Source organism: Lampris incognitus, chromosome 11 (assembly GCF_029633865.1).
Source record: "Lampris incognitus isolate fLamInc1 chromosome 11, fLamInc1.hap2, whole genome shotgun sequence".
Taxonomy (NCBI): domain Eukaryota; kingdom Metazoa; phylum Chordata; class Actinopteri; order Lampriformes; family Lampridae; genus Lampris; species Lampris incognitus.
In genome coordinates this window covers 28298596-28318595 of record NC_079221.1, presented here as the reverse complement: position 1 = coordinate 28318595, position 20000 = coordinate 28298596, and the positions used below count along the sequence as shown (strand labels likewise).

Sequence of the window (20000 nt, the reverse complement as noted above, 5' to 3'; positions counted from 1 at the left end):
AGCTGTGGCATTAGCTTTAACCACTTGGCATAAAACCACTGATTCATTAGATAAACTCAGTGTTTACTGAACTTATGCTAGTTTCCCCACACTTTGCCCAGGCGCATTTCATGCCTTAACACCCTCCCAGCGGTAATCCAAACTCAAGGTGTCATGTTTGAACAACATCCCACTGAGCTAATACAAATTCAACCATAGCAGGGGTAAGCTAGTCAAATGAATGGGATTTGATCTTGGGTGTTCCTTGTGGTTAACCAAACATGTAGAAGCTTTTGAAATCAGGGCTTTCGGTAGCTTTGAGGTTAGCTACCTGTAGTGGCAGGCCAGGCGAGGTTAGAGCATTGGTTTGGAGGCAGAGAAAGTTAGAAGCAGCTCCTCTGTGCGATGTAAAAAAAACAGTTTGCAATTAACAGTAATTTTTGCTACATATGTATGTGTGTGCATGTTTAAACCAGCAGACAAGAAAATTTATGCAAATTATGATGCTCTGGACCTTACTTGGCCCGGCATGAATTAAATCTGACAAAAAATAAATAAAAAAGAAGTTCAAAGATTTAATTTCAGACCCTGAAAAATGGATTGCTGATATCAACCATCCCTAAATTGGGATTCTGGGATTGATTCATAGGCTGACGGACTCCTGTTTAATAAATGTGGCAGACCATTTGTCTCTCAGTGTTTCCTTCTAACAGACTGCTCCAGTTATGGCCAGTAGTAGCAGTCTGTGTTTGAACCTTGGGATGTGAAGTGGGGCACCAATGTTTTAGTGCCAGATATCAGAGGACACCTTGGCACCAAGACGTTAGCAGCAGATCCTTTACGTCCTGTAAGTTGCAAGGTGGGGCCTCCATGGATTGAACTTGTTTTTCCAGCACATCCCACAGACGCTTGAGCAGATTGAGAATTCGGAGGGCAAGGCAACACCTTGAACTCTTTGTCTTGTTCCTCAAACCATTCCTGAAAAAATTTTGCAGTGTGACAGGACGCATTATCCTGCTGAAAGAGGCAACTGCCATCAGGGAATGCTGTTGCCATGAAGGGGTGTACCTGGTCTACAACAATGTTTAGGCAGGTGGTACGTGTCAAAGTAACATCTACATGAATGCCAGGACCCAAGATTTCCCGGCAGAACATTGCCCAGAGCCTCACACTGCCTCTTCCGGCTTGCCTTCTTCCCATAGTGCATCCTGGTTTCATCTCTTCCCCAGGAAAACAACACACGCACTCGGCTGTCCACATTATGTAAAAGAAAAGGTGATTCATTAGACCAGGACACCTTCTTCCTTTGCTCCATGGTCCAGTTCTGATGCTCACGTGCCCATTGTAGGCGCTTTTGGCAGTGGACAGGGGTCAGCATGGGCACTCTGACTGGTCTGAGCCTATGCAGCCCCATATGCAGCAAGTTGTCATGCACTGTGCTCTGACACCTGTCTATCATAGCCAGCATTAACTTTTTCAATTTGAGCTACACTAGCTCTCCTGTGGGATCAGACCGGACAGGCTTGTCTTCACCCCCTATGCGCTTCAGTGAGCTTTGGGCACCCATGTCCCTGTTGCCAGTTCAATGGTTGTCTTTCCTAAGGACCACTTTTGGTAGGTACTGACCACTGCGTACCGGGAACGACCCACAAGACCTGCCATTTTGGAGATGCTCTGACCCAGTCATCTAGCCATCAAAATTTGGTCCTTGTCAAATTCGCTCAGATCCTTATGCTTGCCATTTTTCCTGCTTCCAACACATCAACTTTAAGAACTGACTGTTCACATGCACAGGGCCAGACTGATGCATAAGTGAACTAAGCCCCTGCTTAGGGCCCTCAAGAGAGCTTGAAATTTTTTTTTGTTTTTTGTGAAAGTGGAATACTGATGTAGTTTGTAAGACGAATATATAAGAAGAATAAATGTTTGAATTAAAATAGTTTATTTTGGAATTTTTCTAACCTTTTGTACATCTGTACATATAGTTTTCAAAAATAATTATGCAGCTTTATATTGCATTCTCCCCACGATCCTGACTAAGGATAAGCAGTTTGGATAATGGATGGATGGATATGGTTTATTCTTGAACCATTATTATTACCTTGTTACAGGTTCTTCTGTTCATTTTATGTCATTATTCAAGTATTAAATTAATTTAACATTGCCTGTTTTGTTTTTTTTACATTTGCATTTTTTATATAAGAAGGAAACTTTACTGAGGGAGGTACTGTTTATCTAAGTTATTTGATTTTAATTGTAGTTGACTGTTGTTCTGCAATTTTACACATTGCAATTTTTTTAAACCAAAACAATTTAAGTGGTTAACTTGTTTACAGTACATGCACTGTCTGCTGGTTTATTTCGTTACTTTTCAGTACACCATGTTCAGTACGCCACTTAGTACTATATCAATCAATCAATCAATCAATCAATCAATCAATCAATCAATCAATCAATCAATCAAAGTTGCATTTTATATCACTGTGAATATTAAAGTGCTAATTACCACCAGACCACTCTTGTGAGTTTGCTACCTTTTAAGATTAAAAACCATAAAAGGGTAAAAACATGCCAGGCTGACATTGGTATGATGTAAGCAACACAGCTACAACTAATAAAACTGATAATGGGTGTGTTAGAGTTACAGTACGTGTGTATCAAGCATTAATAATAGTAAATAGTATTGGCGGTGCCGGGGCGGTGGAGGGCAAATCAAATTCTGTTTAGGGCCCCATAAAGGCTTGGGCTGCCCCTCTATATACACACACCATGCTACATGCATACTGCTGTCATTCTAAATCACATCAGGGTATGTCTAGTTGTCTCAACAAATGTAAAAATGACAGACACACATCACCCAACACATTTACTAAATCAAAATGCAGTGGGCATTTCACCCTCCACGCTAGTATCTATGCAGCGTAAGTAGTGCAGCGATTTCATAGTGAAAACCAGGGTGTAGTAGAATTGCAGCCAGGATGCAAAACGTTATGGGATATAAAACTTTAACCACTCTTAATGGGGGAAATATTTTTTTGAACTGGTTTAGATGATGAGCCGCTATTCCTCTCTATCGTTTCTGTTCTTCCTTTTGGTACTTCTTGGTTTCCAACGTCTTACATACTCTGCCTTCCTGAATGGTGTCAATATGTGCTATTGGCAGATGGAAAGATGGAAAAAGAAGGGGGTTTTAGAGGAAGAGGAAATAGCTTGAGAACTCCATCCTTTCCTGTTTACCCATTGCTGTTAGATAAAAGACAGAGTTCCACTTACACACACACACATGCTTTTTTTCTGTTTGCGTCACTCAAACACACAAACAAACATATACAGTATTTCTGTATTCTGTCATACTCTCACCATATACACCCAGTTATTCCATCCTCTTTCACATAGACATACACAATAATGGGCCTAACTCGGAAGTATGCATTTCACAAAGCCCCCCAGTAGTGTCCAACATTGTAAACAGCTGGGAAACCATAATGGAGAATGGACGTAGTCCCCCTTTACTCCTATATGACGTCTTTCCAGCTGGATTGTATTACTCAGACGTTACATAAGTAATTTACTACCAACAGACAGCCGGCGTGGGTCCACCTCGATCTATGCCTTGTCAGAAGAATTCCAGAAGAGAATAAGCAAATTCGTTTAGAGATGAATGCATCCAATTAAGTGTTGATGCACAGTGTTGGGACTGAGGATGGAGAAGGCACTGAAACGCTGTGTTAAAGGGATGAGGAGACAGGGAAGAGGCCTTGCGGTAATGGGAGCGTAGTAACCACTGGTCGTGTGGAATGCGCCGAAATCTTTAGAAGCGACAACAAACTCAGAAAAGGCAACATCTTTACCCGGGACAAAACAAAGAAAATGCCTGATTACATTGTAGTGCCGCGGCTGTTCTATAAATTAGTATTGTAACGTGCATGGATAACAAGACACGCTGGCCGCTGGCTCGCGAGTCTGACCCTTTAGTCGAGCGGTTAGCGATGCCTCCTGCGGTGCGGGCGATACGGGTTCGCTTCCCGGCCGCGGCAGTTCCTGTGGTTGCGTTGTCCCCCGAATTCGCTACAGTATTATTTTACAAAATTCCACTTTTAAAGGTTTCTTTTACGCCCTAGAATCATGCAGGAAAAAAGGACAAAGGACGGTGTGTGTACGTGTGCGCGCGCGCATAGAGGCCTTAACATACCGGTGACGTGACGTATAAACGACACAAAACTATTCATACCGGCAGCGATACGAATTTACGACAGAAAACCGGTTTGGGACTCAACCCGGCCGATTCAGGTACGGCGTTGCGGTGTGTGGTGGGGATCGCCTCCTCTTCCCTTCGGGGTTGCGGGGGAACCTCGCCCGGTTCCGGTCCGGCCCGCGCCCACTTCCTCCGTCGCAGTGCGCCGCAACCGGTTTGGCTTGGCAAGGAAGGGTCGCCTTGCAACCAACTCTACGACGTCCGAAAGTAAACTACATAAGCTACTCACTACCCTGATAGTCTACTTGTTCGGCGATGCTCACATGTTGCCCACATGCTAGTCCTTGAGTTCATTGTCTTTATAATTGTTATGTCCTTTGTCTGTATAATTTTCGTATCCTTTGTCATACAATAAGGGGTGACGAGAAACGATCAACAGGTCCGCCATTGGAGTTGAGACGCGCAACGTGATTGGTTGATGCCTTTATTCGCGGCGCGAAAACTCAAGAAAAATCGACCTCCTTCCGAAAAAAAATACGTCGCTTTTTCGCCGCATGTGTTAAAGTACTCATGACAAAAACAACAGCTTGAAAAAATATATTAACAAAAATACGTCCCCGGTGTGTAAAGGTCTTGAGTCTGAACAAGTCTGCTGGGTATATGAACCCTCCCCTGCCCTCTGCTCTTACCCTGATCCGGGAAATACTTCCATACAAAACGAACACACAGACAAATCTCCCTCTTTCAAAAAGGCCTCTTTCACGTCTCCCGCTCTCGCTCTTCCGTATTCACCGCACATCCCTCCCTCCTGAATGTGTGATTGACAGCTGCGCCGGCCATCCATTGAATCAGATGGATGAGCGGCTAACAGCTTCATTGTGTGTCATGTGATGTTGATTAATTGAACAACAGAGGCCAGGCTCGGCCCGCCTGCACGTACACGGCCATCTTTGTTGAACACAGGATCTGTGGGAAATCATGTTAACTTTTGGGAGCACAATAAGGGGCCGGTAACACAGCGAATGAGTTTATTCACTCGTACACCCACAGCCACTGGAGACGACAACACAACACAGCATGCTAATGTCCCAGCATGGCAGATATGAATGAGTGGGCCAAGATCACCATATATGTTTTCCTGGCCAATCAAAACATCAAGACATGGTTACACCCTCTAGTACTGAGTATTGTGGCTATTAAAATCGTATCCACGTCTCTCTCTCTCTCTCTCTCTCTCTCTCTCTCTCTCTCTCTCTCTCTCTCATACACATACACACTTGTCAACTTAATCACAGATGAAGATGATATCCCCTTTTTTGTAGAATCTGTGAAATCTTTGTAGCTTAATTTTCCCTTAGAGTGTCCATTGAAGAGAAACTCTCGAGCACATTTCAATAGGGGTTAAGTATTCAGCGAAAGCCAGCGAGTGTTTCTTTAGATAATTTTGAAATGAAAATCCAAAGCTTATGAGATGGCTATGAGATGCCAAGACCCTGGTACTAATTTAAAATGTCCGGTAAAACACGCACACACACACACACACACACACACACACACACACACACACACACACACACACACACACACACACACACACACACACACACACACACACACACACACAGTATCTTGTACATTTACTTCAAATTATCAAGTTAGGCATGCCTGCTCCGCTCTATTTCTCTGTACCTCCTGCTAAGAAAAAATTGAAAAAAAAACTTTTATGTTTAAAGCTCTGGCAGATTGGAATAATTTACATGTCATTCTTAGATCCAGTTCATCATTTCGTATGTTTAAGTATGCCCTATCTTCTTACTTTGAGATGGATTACTCTTGTTATGAATGATGCTGTCACTGTATGTATAAACCTGATGTTTATTATACCTGATTCAGTGATCCATTCTATTGTTTTTTCTACTGTTGGCCACTTTGATCACCTTGTGGTTGTACATTTTCAATATTTCATTAATGAATGTAGTTTGTCCTTAGTTTGTTGTCTGTATGTATGTAACTGTACTGATAACTGCATTTCTGTTGTCAACCCTCTGTTATGTAGTGATTGTGATATATGTTGGGACCCTTCGAAAATGAGATAGTACATCTCAAGGGGTTTATCTTAATAAATAAATAAATTTTGAACACACACACACACGCACGCACGCACGCACGCACGCACACAAACACATTAATATTTGACTCGATGAGCCCCACAGCCAGGCTGGCAAGGACAAGATGGATAAGCCATGTATAAGTTACTCAGTCAGTGATGAGCTGACCTCTCTCTCTCTCTCTCTCTCTCTCTCTCTCTCTCTCTCTCTCTCTCTCTCTCTCTCTCTCTCTCTCTCTCTCTCTCTCTCTCTCTCTCTCTCTCTCTCTCTCTCTCTCTCTCTCTCGCTCTCTTGCTCTCTCTCTCTTACACACACACACACACACACACACACACATACACACACGAGATGAGATCACCTACATAGTTGGGTGGCGCTAACCTTTTCCTCAACACTGGATGAGAACATCTGTAAGAGGACACCCTGAGGACAGCAGCTGGACAAACAGCTGGAGCTGGAGCTCTTTGTCTCCCTCCAACTAAACTCTCTCCCTCTTGGCACTTGCTCTCCAGCTCTATATAGCTCTGTCTCTATATAGCTCTGTCTCTGTCACTTTCTCTCTTTCACTGTCCCTCTGCTTTCTCTCTCTCTCTCTCTCTCTCTCTCTCTCTCTCTCTCTCTCTCTCTCTCTCTCTCTCTCTCTCTCTCTCTCTCTCTCTCTCTCTCTCTCTCTCTCTCTCTCTCTCTCTCTCGCTCTCTCTTTCAACTACTATCCAACTTTAACAGCACCTTTAACTACATTATCTTTACCCCCCCACACACACAGAGTCCCTCTCACAGTTGTTAATAAAGATGAGCAGAAGGACAGAGTGAAGTAGGGATGTGTCATTCCTGCCCCAGGAGACCAAGACTGTGTGAGTATACAAGTGTCATTCACCATCTGTCTGAGAAGCTGTGAGCACAGCCATGCATGCACATGTACCAAAGAGGAGTGGATGCACGTGTGTGTGTGTGTGTGTGTGTGTGTGTGTGTGTGTGTGTGTGTGTGTGTGTGTGTGTGTGTGTGTGTGTGTGTGTGTGTGTGTGTGTGTGTGTGTGTGTGTGTGTGTGTGTGTGTGTGTAAAAGTCTGTATAGATGTGGCAAACCCACTGCATTCTCTAGATAGTTTACTGAACCCGCTTCTGTTCTAGTAAGATTAAATCAAGATTAAATTTGTCTGCACCTGTTTACCTTGTTGTAGCATGCTTGTCTTATTTGAAGGCCACCAGAAGGCTGGAAGATTTAAGTTGCCGATCACGAGACAAAGGAAAATAAAATGTTTGCTTTAACAACAGCCCTTTGGTTAAATGGGGACCAGGGGGATTTTCTTTAGTCCTTATGCAAATTGCAATCACACATACACACACACCCAAACACACACACACACACACTCAGGTAGCGACAAAGAGGCACATAGTCACACACACACACACACAAAATCTCATACATACATACAGATAACACACTCACATGATCACTTGCACACACACACACACACACACACACACACACACACACACACACACACACACCCACACATGCATGCACGCACGCACGCACACACACACCCACACACACACACACACACACACACACTCTTACACATACATACACGGATAAGCCAATACACTCAGGCAACACACACACACATGCAAATATAGGATTACGTAAACTGAAAGACAACCAAGAGGCCTGTTGGCCCTGGTTCTGTATAATAGTGTCCAGATTGTATTTAGGTTTCATCTAGGAGAGAAAGCCATTCTATTCCACTTAGAGAGGACAAGTGACTTGAGGCTATTGGCTATGATGTCCTCAGCAGATCTCATTATTGAACTGTAGGCTTACCAGGTTCCCTATGACAGGAAATGTCTTCAGCATGATGTATGATGAGGTGTGTGTGTGTGTGTGTGTGTGTGTGTGTGTGTGTGTGTGTGTGTGTGTGTGTGTGTGTGTGTGTGTGTGTGTGTGTGTGTGTGTGTGTGTGTGTGTGTGTGTGTGTGTCAGGGCCTTGAGAAACTCTGTGGCTGACTGTGGCGAAATGACATAGGAGGTCACAGATTCGAGCGAGCTGTATGGTTTTGTGTTTAGGGTGTGGAGTGATTTTACAGCCCAGGGTGTCCGTACTCTGGAAATGTACTCCATTTCTATTTTGGACTAGAACTGTCATTTGGACTGTAACCCTACAAGCTGGCAGATTTGCAGCCGGGAAGTAGGGGTGTGAGAGATGACGATATCAGAGCTTGAACGGTTAAAGTGTCTCCACATTCTGCCTTTGCAGAGAGGTGGTTAGTACAGTGCTACAGTGCTCGCTCGGTACGCATTCCTACGGCTCAAACAACAGTTATTTGCAAACACTGCAAAGATACGGTTCACAGGAAAGCACCAGAGAGAGCCTGCTGACAGTCACACAGTGAGGGCATCGGCTACAACCACGCAGCCAGAGACCACGAGGCCAAAATAGACAACTCTAACCAAGGCATTTGAGCAAGGCACGCCGTGTGACAGGACAGGTAAGTGCTGGGAAGAGCTAACTGGTGCAGTGACAGACATGTTACCTGGCCCAGGATATGATTTCCGTAAAAAGTGAAAACTGGAAAAATGAGGGTTTCAACAGCCTGCTCAAAATAGCTAAATCGCGGTACGAGATACCCGGCCGCAAATATTTTTTCCAGCACGGCCCATTCCACCGCTGCAGTCAGAATGTCGCAGCAAGATTCAACACAACATTCAAAACAACATTCAAAACGCTCAGTTTTTTTTTCTACATCAAGTGATTTATTGTCTAGCCGCACTTCAGAGCCTTATTTGAGGCTGATCATTCATTTTGTTCTTTTAGGGTTTTTGTTTGTTTGTTTTGTTTTACCTTGTAGGGTATATTTTAATAGATAAATTAGTTTGGTTGTACTGTTGAGTAACATGCAAAATAGTCTTAAAAACCACATGATCCTGCCTAAAATAAAACGTGATTATGATATTTTTGCAATATCGCTCACCCCTACCAGGAAGACCGATGACGTTTTACTCTGGATGAGGTGCGAGAAGAGAGAAGGGTGTGTGAGTGAGAGAGAGAGACATGAAAAAAGGGACTAGAGAGGGAAAGAGAAATAGAGAATACCCTCGATAAATGTGCATGTGCGTGTGTGTGTGTGTGTGAGAAGGTGATATAAGAGGCTGATCTCAAGGCCAGAGAGCCCTGGGTGCCTTGAGACCTGATGGAAAATGCAGGATGGAAGGATGACGAGAAGCAAAAAAAAAAAAAAAAGAAAAGGAAAAAAAAGCGGAGCCAGAGAAAGAGGTGAATGGGATGAGATATGAAGGCAGGCCTGAGGGTCACCTCATTAGAGAAAAAAGAGAAAAATATGACATGATTTCCTCTGACCTTTCTTTGTTTGTAGTAGCACTTACCCAATATGTTTGCATCTACGCTGCATAAGGAGCCTTGCAGATGGCTCAATATCACAATAAGACGTTATTTCCTAGATTATTAATGCCAGCGTTAATCAACTGTATCAGTTGCAGAATTCAGAGCTGCGGTGCTTCGATGACGGATGAGGAATATGTCTGTAAACCTGACAGGTCGCGTTGAATAAAGGGGAGGTCGGGAATGAGAGGGGAGCCGGGGTCACTTTGAGTAGGAATGGTGGAGTCAAGAGGAGGACTGAGCAGCACAGGAAGGACTGGAGGTCGCTACGAGTGGCTGAATGAGAGAATAAAAAGGTTTTACTTTCTGTTACGCTAATAATACTCCAGAGGGCTTTCTTTATTGTTATGAGGGATGGATAGTGATGATTACAGTAGTGCCCACTATCAAAACAGAGGCTGTTATCAAGGATATTTGGGGTTTTTTTTTTTTTTTTCCACCTTTTTTCTTCCCAATTGTGCCCGGTCAATTACCCTACTCTTCCGAGCCGTCCCAGTCGCTGCTCCATCCCCTTTGCTGATCCGGGGAGGACTGCAGGCTACCACATGCCTCCTCCCATACACGTGGAGTTGCCAGCCGCTTCTTATCACCTGACAGGGAGGAGTTTCACCAGGGTGACATAGTGCGTGGGAGGATCATGCTATTCCCCTCAGTTCCCCCTCCCCGAACAGAGGAGGCGCTAGTGCAGCGGTCAGGACACACACCCACATCCGGCTTCCTACCCGCAGACACGACCAGTTGTGTCTGTAGGGACGCCCGACCAAGCCAGAGGTAACACGGGAATTCGAACCGGCGATCCCCGTGTTAGTAGGCAACAGAATAGGCTGCTATGCTACCCAGACGCCCTGACTATATTAGGGGTTTTGTACATATGATGTTCATTATACCCGTGTTTTTCTGCCCGAAACGTTTTCCTCCAAGTACAAGGCAAACATAAGAAGACAAAAAAGGGGATAAGAGGAGAGATAACTGACTCTCTGCTGCAACAAGTTTCCACAGCAACCGGCAAAACACACTGCTTCATTTGCATAACATGCATCTATCTGCAAGGTTGGAAACTGCCCATCAAGTCATTTCCAATTAGTAAATGAATAGATAAGGAAAAAAAAAATAAACAAAGAAAAAAAAGAGGTTAGAAGAGATCACATGCATTACCCCCCACCCCCCAGCCCCCCACCATCCTTGACCCTTCACTCCATCCAATAATTTCACATCAGGGGCCCTCCCTCCCCTGTCACACCCCCACCCACTACCAACACAGGCCGTCATCCACATCCGGACATTAACAAACCCCCTATGTGCGCATGCACACACACACACACACACACACACACACACACACACACACACACACACACACACACACACACACAAACATGGGGAGTGTTGAGCCCTGATGACCCTTGCTGACCCCTACACAGCCTGATGAGAGGTCAAAGGTTTGGGGTGACAGCTGAGAGTGTCAAGACGTGGCTCCTTCCATCCTGAGAATTCCTAGACACACACACACACACACACACACACACACACACACACACACACACACACACACACACACACACACACACACACACACACACACACCTTGCAGAGTCTCAGCCAGTCAGGAGGGTAGTCAAAGGCCTTAATAAGACCTAACTGTGTACATACAGTCACGCTCTCTCTTTCTCTCTCTTTCAACAGTACTCACTCTCTCTTTGTCTGCTGGACTGTCTCTCACTTTCTCTTGCTTTCTCTCTTACAGGCAAATAAGGGTGAGGGAAATGGCGCATTGATGGATAAATTTACAAACAGATTAAGCCTTTCCACTCCCCACTACATCCACCAAACACACACACACACACAGGTTTGAGATTACATGCACACCAATACCCCCAATCTACACATACCATGCTCTGAGAGCACTGACCCATTAAACGAGATGGGGAGCTGCATTAAGCAGTTGTCTAAATGGTCCAGTTTCACAGTTTGGCTTGCCTCTCTGCAGCCTGATTTTCCTAGACAAACATCGACAGACAAAACCTGCTTCTAGCACACACACGTCAATATGTCAGGCTGCATAGCACAGCACCACATCAGCTTTCAGATGAGCTCTGCAAACAGGTTCTATGTGTGTGTGTGTGTGTGTGTGTGTGTGTGTGTGTGTGTGTGTGTGTGTGTGTGTGTGTGTGTGTGTGTGTGTGTGTGTGTGTGTGTGTGTGTGTGTGTGTGTGTGTGTGTGTGTGTGTTTTCTTTTCTGAACCCAAGATATTATTTCTTAATCCTGAAGAGCTACTCTGAGAGTTGGGTTTTTGTTTTACACTGGAGACGGGAGTGCGAGACTCTAGTAAATAAATTCTCCCCCAGAGGGTCTCTAATGACTTCCGTCTGACTCTGCTGGAGGAAGAAGAAGGGTATTTGCGCCATATGAGGCCGATGATATGTCCGATAGCTCTTTGCGATGTAAACATTTCGGCTCTTGCAAGCCATGAATGGGGCAGTTGCCCGCCTCAGTACTGACAGTTGTATGAGTAGTAGTAGTAGTAGTATGAGGTAAGAGGCGGCAGAATGGGAGAAATTCTCATGATAGTTTTTTGGGGTTTTTTTTTTCATTTTACAAGAAGCACAGCATTTATTATTTTGGGATCGTTGAATTCTGAGATGTGTCTCCTACTAGTGTTTCCCAATCCAGTCCTCAAGGACCCCCTATCCTGCAGAGTTTCATTGCAACCTTGCATAGGTAGCGCTGCTTGTACTTACTCAACCAATCAGCTCATAGCACTTAATTATGCAAGGTGTGCAAAATCTGACATAATTTATTGATGATTGGTTGAATAACTACAAACAGGTACCTATTCAGGGTTGCAAAGAAAATCTGCAGGATTGGGGGTCCTTGAGGACTGGGTTGGGAAACACTGTGCACTCTTTTTTGGAGAAACGAAGAGTAAAGAGTAAAGAGTAAAGGATTGGTTTGAAAAAAAGATTATCTGGGCTCACAAGCCCAATTTTAGGAGGAGAAGGAGAAATAAAAGAAATCTATGGCATTGTCTTATCTATAAAAACAAAGTTTGGTCTTAGACCTTGATGTTATCTCATGAACTCACTCACTGCATGGATGCAGATGAATAGAAATCACTGAATCAAGAACATTTTAAAAGCTTATATATTTTGTTCTAAGCGAGAAATTAAACTTTTTTTTACTCATGACACACAATTTAAGAAGTATGACAAAATTGTCTACATTAGTATTACATTTTCTTTTCTTTTTCAGTTACACATACATGCACACACACACAAGCACACACACACATGCATGCGTGCGCAAACACACACACACACACACACACACACACAAACACACATCTTAGAGGTGCACAGCACATTCATATGTTTTTCCTGTCTTTTACGAGTGTGTGTGTGTGTGTGGGGTCAAGTGCCTTGCTCAAGGGTACGACAACACCATTTTTCAAGGGACAAAAGAGTTCTTGTCACTCACTTTTCACACCTACATTTTCTCCAGCTTTCTGCAGCGTTCCACTCAGGGACCCTCTGGGCAAAAGCTCACTTCTCTACTCTATTAGCAACTGCTGCCTTGTGACCCCGGGGCCAATTACCCCCCGGAGCCAGGCCGAGCTACTGGTATAACTCACTGCTAACATCAAACATCCATCCCCGCCACCAAGGGGATCAAACAGGGCTGGTGTCATCTGACCAAGGTGGATCCTCTACCTCGACAGCGGTAGTTACTGTAGACGCTTCTACATCTCCTACTATCCTGTGTTGGTATTGTGCAATGTGATAACAATTTCAGTTGTCCCCCTTCATGCATTTGACCTGCAGCCACAGTATCCTCTACTAGTGTTGCATGCAGCTCTGTCTAGATGGTGTATGAATAGAAAAACAAAACCAGAATGTCTATCAGTAAAGGGTTATCAGACCACTGCTTCAAAATTTTCAACCAAAAACAATGAAAGAAAAATGAGAGCAAACCCCAATTTTTCAGATGAACTCCATGTGGGGTTGGGGCGGAGGCATGATTTTAGCATGTAAAATCGTCTGTAAAAGGATCTAGTCACATCCCTATTCCACTGAGGGAGCCATAGGCCAACAATGATGTCAACATACAGTACAAAACGGTTAAAAATCCAGCCTGGCCAGCCTTTTGCCAGATGGCTGTCTTCTTTCATACCTGGATATGCTTCGTGATTTGGTAAGTGCTTTGCTGATGACCAAGGAAGGTGCAGACTGTCGTCTCTGGGCCAGGGTCTTCATTTTCTGCAGAGAGAGAGAGTGTGTGTAGTTTGTGAGAGAGAGAGAGAGAGAAAGAGGGGGAGAGGGAGAGAGAGGGGGAGGGTTTCTATCAATCATTTTGCTCTTACAGTTGAATTATCTGAAACATTCTTGAAGACAGGGGCAAAGAAGAAGGGAGTCATCACAGCACTAGGCTGACCATTAGCCATAGTCAATATAGCCAACATAGCCTCAAATACAAGTCAGGGAAAGGCTTAGGCCAGGCTTTCTGCACATCAGGGTGCAGTGTGTGCGTGTGTGTGTGTGTGTGTGTACGCGCGAGAGAGAGAGAGACAGACAAACAGACAGACAGACAGAGAGAGAGACAGCGAGAGAGAGAAGGAGAGTGAAAGAGAGCATGAGAGTAATAAAGGTAAAACGAATGACAGGAAAAGAGGGGGAGAGCACTGATATTATTCAATAAAGGAAAAGGAAGGAAGGATGAGAGAGAGAGAGAGGGAGGGAGGGAGAGAGGGAGGGAAAGGGAGAAGTATGTATCTTGTTTGGAGGTTGCACAATATTCATGCCCCCGTATATAGTCGTTCTTTAACGAGATAAGTCATAAAAGTTCCTGATGGTATGGTATGGCAGGCATTCCTGTGAGCACCAAAGATATTTCATTTTAAACCTAATCTATTTATGAAATACCACAACCATGTGAGTCACATAGAAAACTGTCCCACTCTATCTTGGCCCCTTAACATACAGTACAGTCATTCAATCTGGAGCTGGCTGTAAAAAAAAAAAGAAAAAGAAAAAGTAACATTAGTGACAAAAATCAAATAAAGTGTTGCTTCATAACCCTGTTTTGCAAGGACTTGGGCCCGTGGGTAAACACATTCCTTTACCCCATAATTACATTGAAACAATTTTAAAGGAAGGTTTCCAGCGTTTGTCGTAGCACAGACTGTATGCTGCAACACATGGATGAGAGACACATCCAGAGCACCGTGTTATCTTTATTATGCTGCTGTAACTTCGCAAAGCTTCTTAGTTAAGAGTTAACTTATAACCACACACCATTTAACACATAGATATGCTGCATTATTACTGAATCACCGCACATCTAAGTCAACAACTGACATGGATTTTAAAATTTGTATGATTTCTGACAAATACACACATAACGTGACACATTCAAGTACTCATTCAGCATCTGGTCATTCTACATCCATGTGTGCATTCTCAGTTTATGGCACCACATGTTGGCTTTGCTAGAACACAGTAAAAGTCTCCATCAAGGCTTTAATGTTGGATCTATTGTGGATAAATACAGCTGAGAATTAAACTGTGCACATTTTAACCAGCGGAGTTAATTTATTGTGTGTATAAAACAGCTGTTCTGTTAATTTACCCATTCCTTTGAAAGAAAGGGAGTGCAGCTTGGTTTTACTGAACTGGTTTCATCTTAAGAAATAACCTCAAGTACAGGAACAGCTCAGGAAGCAGAGGGGGGAAAATGAAGTTCTTAGATTCATGAGACAAACTCTGGCCAAATATTTCTAGCCCACATGAAGGCTACGGCTTTCATACTATGTCTATGGGTATTTAAATGATGAAGAAGAAAAAAAAACAAATCCTAGGGAAAATACAGTTATTGCACAATTTTGGTGGGTGTCGGCTCACGTTTGGTTTGGGCATCATGCCCACTGGAGGCTGCAGTTACATACTCTGACAGCAAACTTGAGGAGGGCGCTGTTTACTCGAGTTTCACCGTCCGGTTGATCGTTCTCTTTAATAATGTCAGGGCAACCTCAAACTCATCCTGAGTCAAGTACCTGGACCAGGACCTGGACCTGGACCAGTACCTGGACCTGGACGGTGGCCATTACTATAACCGCTGTTAGAAAACGCAAGAGCTTTACGAGAATACGCCCTGTGGTTTGGGTGCAAAAGCCACATTATTCAAACTTAATAAGACGTTTAAAACGGTGGCATAGAAGCACGTTCATCAATCAAAAGTAGCCCACAACAACAACAGCAACAATCACAACAACAACAACAACAACAACAACAACAACAAGAAAAGGGGTCGTTTTGTGTGACCTGTGACCCATCCTGCTTGGACGCGAGCGACCAGCGGCCACAGTCCTCCGCTGAACAGACCATTAACACCATCAACACATTGTCTGGTTCCCCTTTCGACGTGTGAAGCGAGTCACGTTTTCAAAAGATAAAACAAACCAATAAATACCAATGAAATTTAAAAAAAAAAAGGTGAACAGAGATATGAGCTATTTTGCGTTTTGTCTATACGTCCTTCTGCTCCGCACACCAGTATAGACAAAGGCTTCAGTTAAAGTCGGAGTAGAAAATAATTAGTTAGAATACAATTTCTTTGAACCATTTACCCTCTTTCCGTTTTTTCACGTCTGAAATGGGGAAAAAAAGTGACTTATCGATATTATTATAGGCTTCATTCCTGCAGCTACGCCCCGTGTCGTTCATTAAAGTAAGACATTGAAATTAAACACAGTCGCATGATAAAGTTGCCAAGGGAACAACGTTGGTTTGATACCACCATCTTTATGAAACGCCCAAAGGACCCAAACAGCCTGTGCAGCGTTGGGGTGAAAGCGCAGATATCGACAGCCAATGGCCACAGAGCAGGACCTCACAGTGGTATCCCAGATGACAACACGGGCTCTCTTGCAGCCATCCCTGATCAATCAATGCAACAGTGCATAAGTGGTCTTAATCGTAACCAGGTCGCTCACGCTGTATTCGACCGCTATTGTACTCTGACTTGACACATCCCAAACTAGCCTACTGTCAATATTTGCAGGAGGCTGCCGATACAGGTTATTCACACTCCACAGTGATCGCAGCATTAAGAGCCTCCGATTGAAATCGTCGCCCACCAACAGCTTGTGAGGCACCCATCCATGCACGGGAGTTGCGAGCAGCTTACCTTTTTGTTGTCGGGCAGCAGTACATTGACCTTGTTCTCCCCTGTCAGAGAACCGGACCTGCTCTGTCCGATAGTTCCCTGTTGCGGCGACATGGTTCCCATCAAGGCGATAGCTCCACGGGGCAATATTGCCTTTTTTGCCAAGTCGTGACCCTATACTCCCATTTTATTGTCCCCCAAAGTCATCCAGTCACTGTATCCCACGAAAAGAGTGACGAAACCAGCCGAGGATCCATCATAATAATAACAAAACCGACAGAGGGGAATCAGATCGAAAATGAAAAACGAAAGAAAGTAAAGGGGTCGCAACTGGAGTCTTGCTGCAGACCGCAGTGACAGGAGCCTCGTCTCGCAGCGTTTGGCTTGGTCTGAGGAGTTGAATCTGCCTCTCCTCCCTCAGTCACCATGCGTGGGATTGACTGCTCCGTCTGCGGCGGGGGGTCCTAGCGCCGACCAGATTCCGTAAAGCTGGAAATTAGTCCAATATACATACAGAGAAGGTGTCTGTTCTCCCGAAACAGGAAAGCGGTTTCCAGAGAACCCAAGACCAGGTGTAGCAGGAATCCGAGAAGAGCGCCAAGAATAACAAGACTTATGGAGAGGAATTTCCAAAGTGAAGAAAAAGAAATTCGCATAGGTATGACGCATGGCACACACACACACACACACACACACACACACACACACACACACACACACACACACACACACACACACACACACACATATATTAAAGCTGTATGGTGACGGATCTTGACTTGGTTGGTCTGTTTACTTTCAAATATGACCTGCTTTAGGGGAATCAACCTCTATGTTTGGCTATGTCTGGGCCTGTATATTGCTCTTTGCAAATTACACTTGAATTTCCTGAATTTAAAACTGCCACAAGGAGTCTGTCCATTGATGATCGACCACAATTTAATTTTGACGCTTGGCATAAACAGACAAGAAGCGAATAGATCAGATCTCATGAAACAACGGTTGTCTCCGGATTCCCACAAAATCTGGCTTATTTGATTTACGGCTCGCTGGCGGGATAGTACAGAGCCACCATTAGAAATATATCAACCGCAACGACATTACTATCTTGCAGACACTTACATTTCAACAACGCCATTTCACCTCGCAACCTTCGCTTCAAAGCAAATGCACAAGTTAGCAGAGGGTGGATGTACGTAGATCATCGCCGAAGGAGGTAGAGCTAATGTGAACTCAAGTCGTGCCTTCGTAAAGTTCTACCCCATTTGTATGCAGGGGCGCGCGGAATCAACAAAAATCCCAAACTCCTCGTGGCGGCTTTGAAGATGGAGCCACATTTTTACACTGATGATGTTTTATTGCCCTGTGTAGGTCAGTGTGTCAAATACACCAAGTATAGGTATGCAGAGCCGGTCCCAGCTTATCTATCCCTCAAAAAGTGAGTGGCACCCACCTGGTGATAAGGCACATTGATAGTGCACGTCCAGCCACTTTGATCCCTGCGACGAGCTGCACGAAGCCTCAGCAAGAGCTACACTATTGGCTTTTGTGTTGTGAATGGCATCAACTCAACACTAAAAAAGAAAGCTACATTCCTTCACTCAGCAAGTAAATCATCCTTTCATCGGAAGCCAGTGTAGCCAAGTCACATTTCTTGTTGAGCATGTATTTGCTCTTTACGTGTCCTAGTTGTTGGCTTTTTTTTCTTTCGTTTTTCCTTTTCACATTTTCCCCGCTGTCGACGTTCAAGAGTAGCCTGTCTAGATGGATATAGAGCAAAAATGAGACAAAAACTTGGGTGTGTCATATATGTGGTTGGAAACGCCATTGGCTGACCACGGCTGTCACTGTCGGGTTTTCGATCCCCCCACACACACACTCTCACTCTCACTCACTCACTGTCAAATTTTCCACTCTGTCATCCCAAGGGCCTGCTGGTGACAACAAGAAAATGCAGCTGTCCTCGTGGTTTTTGCATGGGGAAACGACAGCCAGAGAAACATGCATCTTCTTGATGAATTGCAAAGAAGCCTGGTGATTCTGGCAACAACACATAAACTGGGCCCCACGCACCTCAAATTTCTTGACGCTTTCATGACCGGCCTAGCAACAGCCTCTTACCCTCCTCGCTGAAGAACTCTGATCATGTTGGAGACTCTTCTCCCCGGGACTGAAAGGGAGTCAATCAATATATGCCTCTGCGAATATCGTCTGATATTTGCGAAAGGCAGCAACTCATTCACACACGGTGTGTTGTGAGTCAGGCTATTGAAAAACCTAAACCTGGGAAGAAAGACTATTTGACTTGGACGACCAACAGAGGATTCTAGCAGAAGAACATGAGCTGAAAATTACTAGACTAAAGTTCCACATTACCTGGTCAAGAGCTACAGTCTACAGGGCTGGGGTTAACATTTGTCTTGAATGTGTGCACAAGCGTACGTGCAGATATGCACAGACAAACACACACATCTGCACACTTATACACAATACACTCCTACACCTGCACACTCATACACCTGCACACTCATACACAATACACTCATACTCTTGCACACTCATACACAATACACTCGTACACCTGCACACTCATACACAATACACTCATACACCTGCACACTCATACACAATACACTCATACTCTTGCACACTCATACACTCGCACACTCATACACTCGCACACTCATGCACAATACACTCATACTCCTGCACACCCATGCACAGTAAATTCATACACACTACACTGATCTAGACACTGAGACAACTGATATGCTTTCACGAGAGACTACATTGCATGCGCTCTTACATGTACAACTCCCCGCTTGCTCAATCGCTCCCTAGCTTTCTCTCTCTCTCTCTCTCCTGGCCTGACTCATCTCCCAATCCCCTCATCCTCCCATCCTCCCTTCCTCCCTTCCTTATTCCCTCACAAACAAAAACACACTACTGCATGATGGGCGGCTGAGGTTGTACTAGCAGCAGGGGGTTGATAACAGGTTTCAAAGGTTTGTGTTGGATGGATGGATGGATGGATGGATGGATGGGTGGGTGGGTGGAGGTTTGGGTGATGGATGAACAGAGAGGGGGGGATCATGGATCAGTGAGATGCTTTGGGACAGAGAGGGAGACGCGGTACCCAAAACAGCCTCTGCCCCCCT

General features: G+C 44.5%; 1 protein-coding gene across 1 annotated transcript in view; it reads right to left on the bottom strand.

Annotated features, from left to right (window-relative positions):
- arhgap20 (Rho GTPase activating protein 20) overlaps window positions 1–17204 on the bottom strand; it is a 45475-nt gene extending 28271 nt beyond the window's left edge. The window contains exons 1-2 of the mRNA XM_056289458.1: window positions 16864–17204; window positions 13852–13937 (exon numbers count right to left, since the gene is read on the bottom strand). Coding sequence (XP_056145433.1) covers window positions 13852–13937; window positions 16864–16965 — 188 coding nt within the window. The 5' untranslated portion in view covers window positions 16966–17204. The remainder of the gene's footprint in view (window positions 1–13851; window positions 13938–16863) is intronic.
- Between the last annotated feature and the right edge of the window lie 2796 nt (window positions 17205–20000).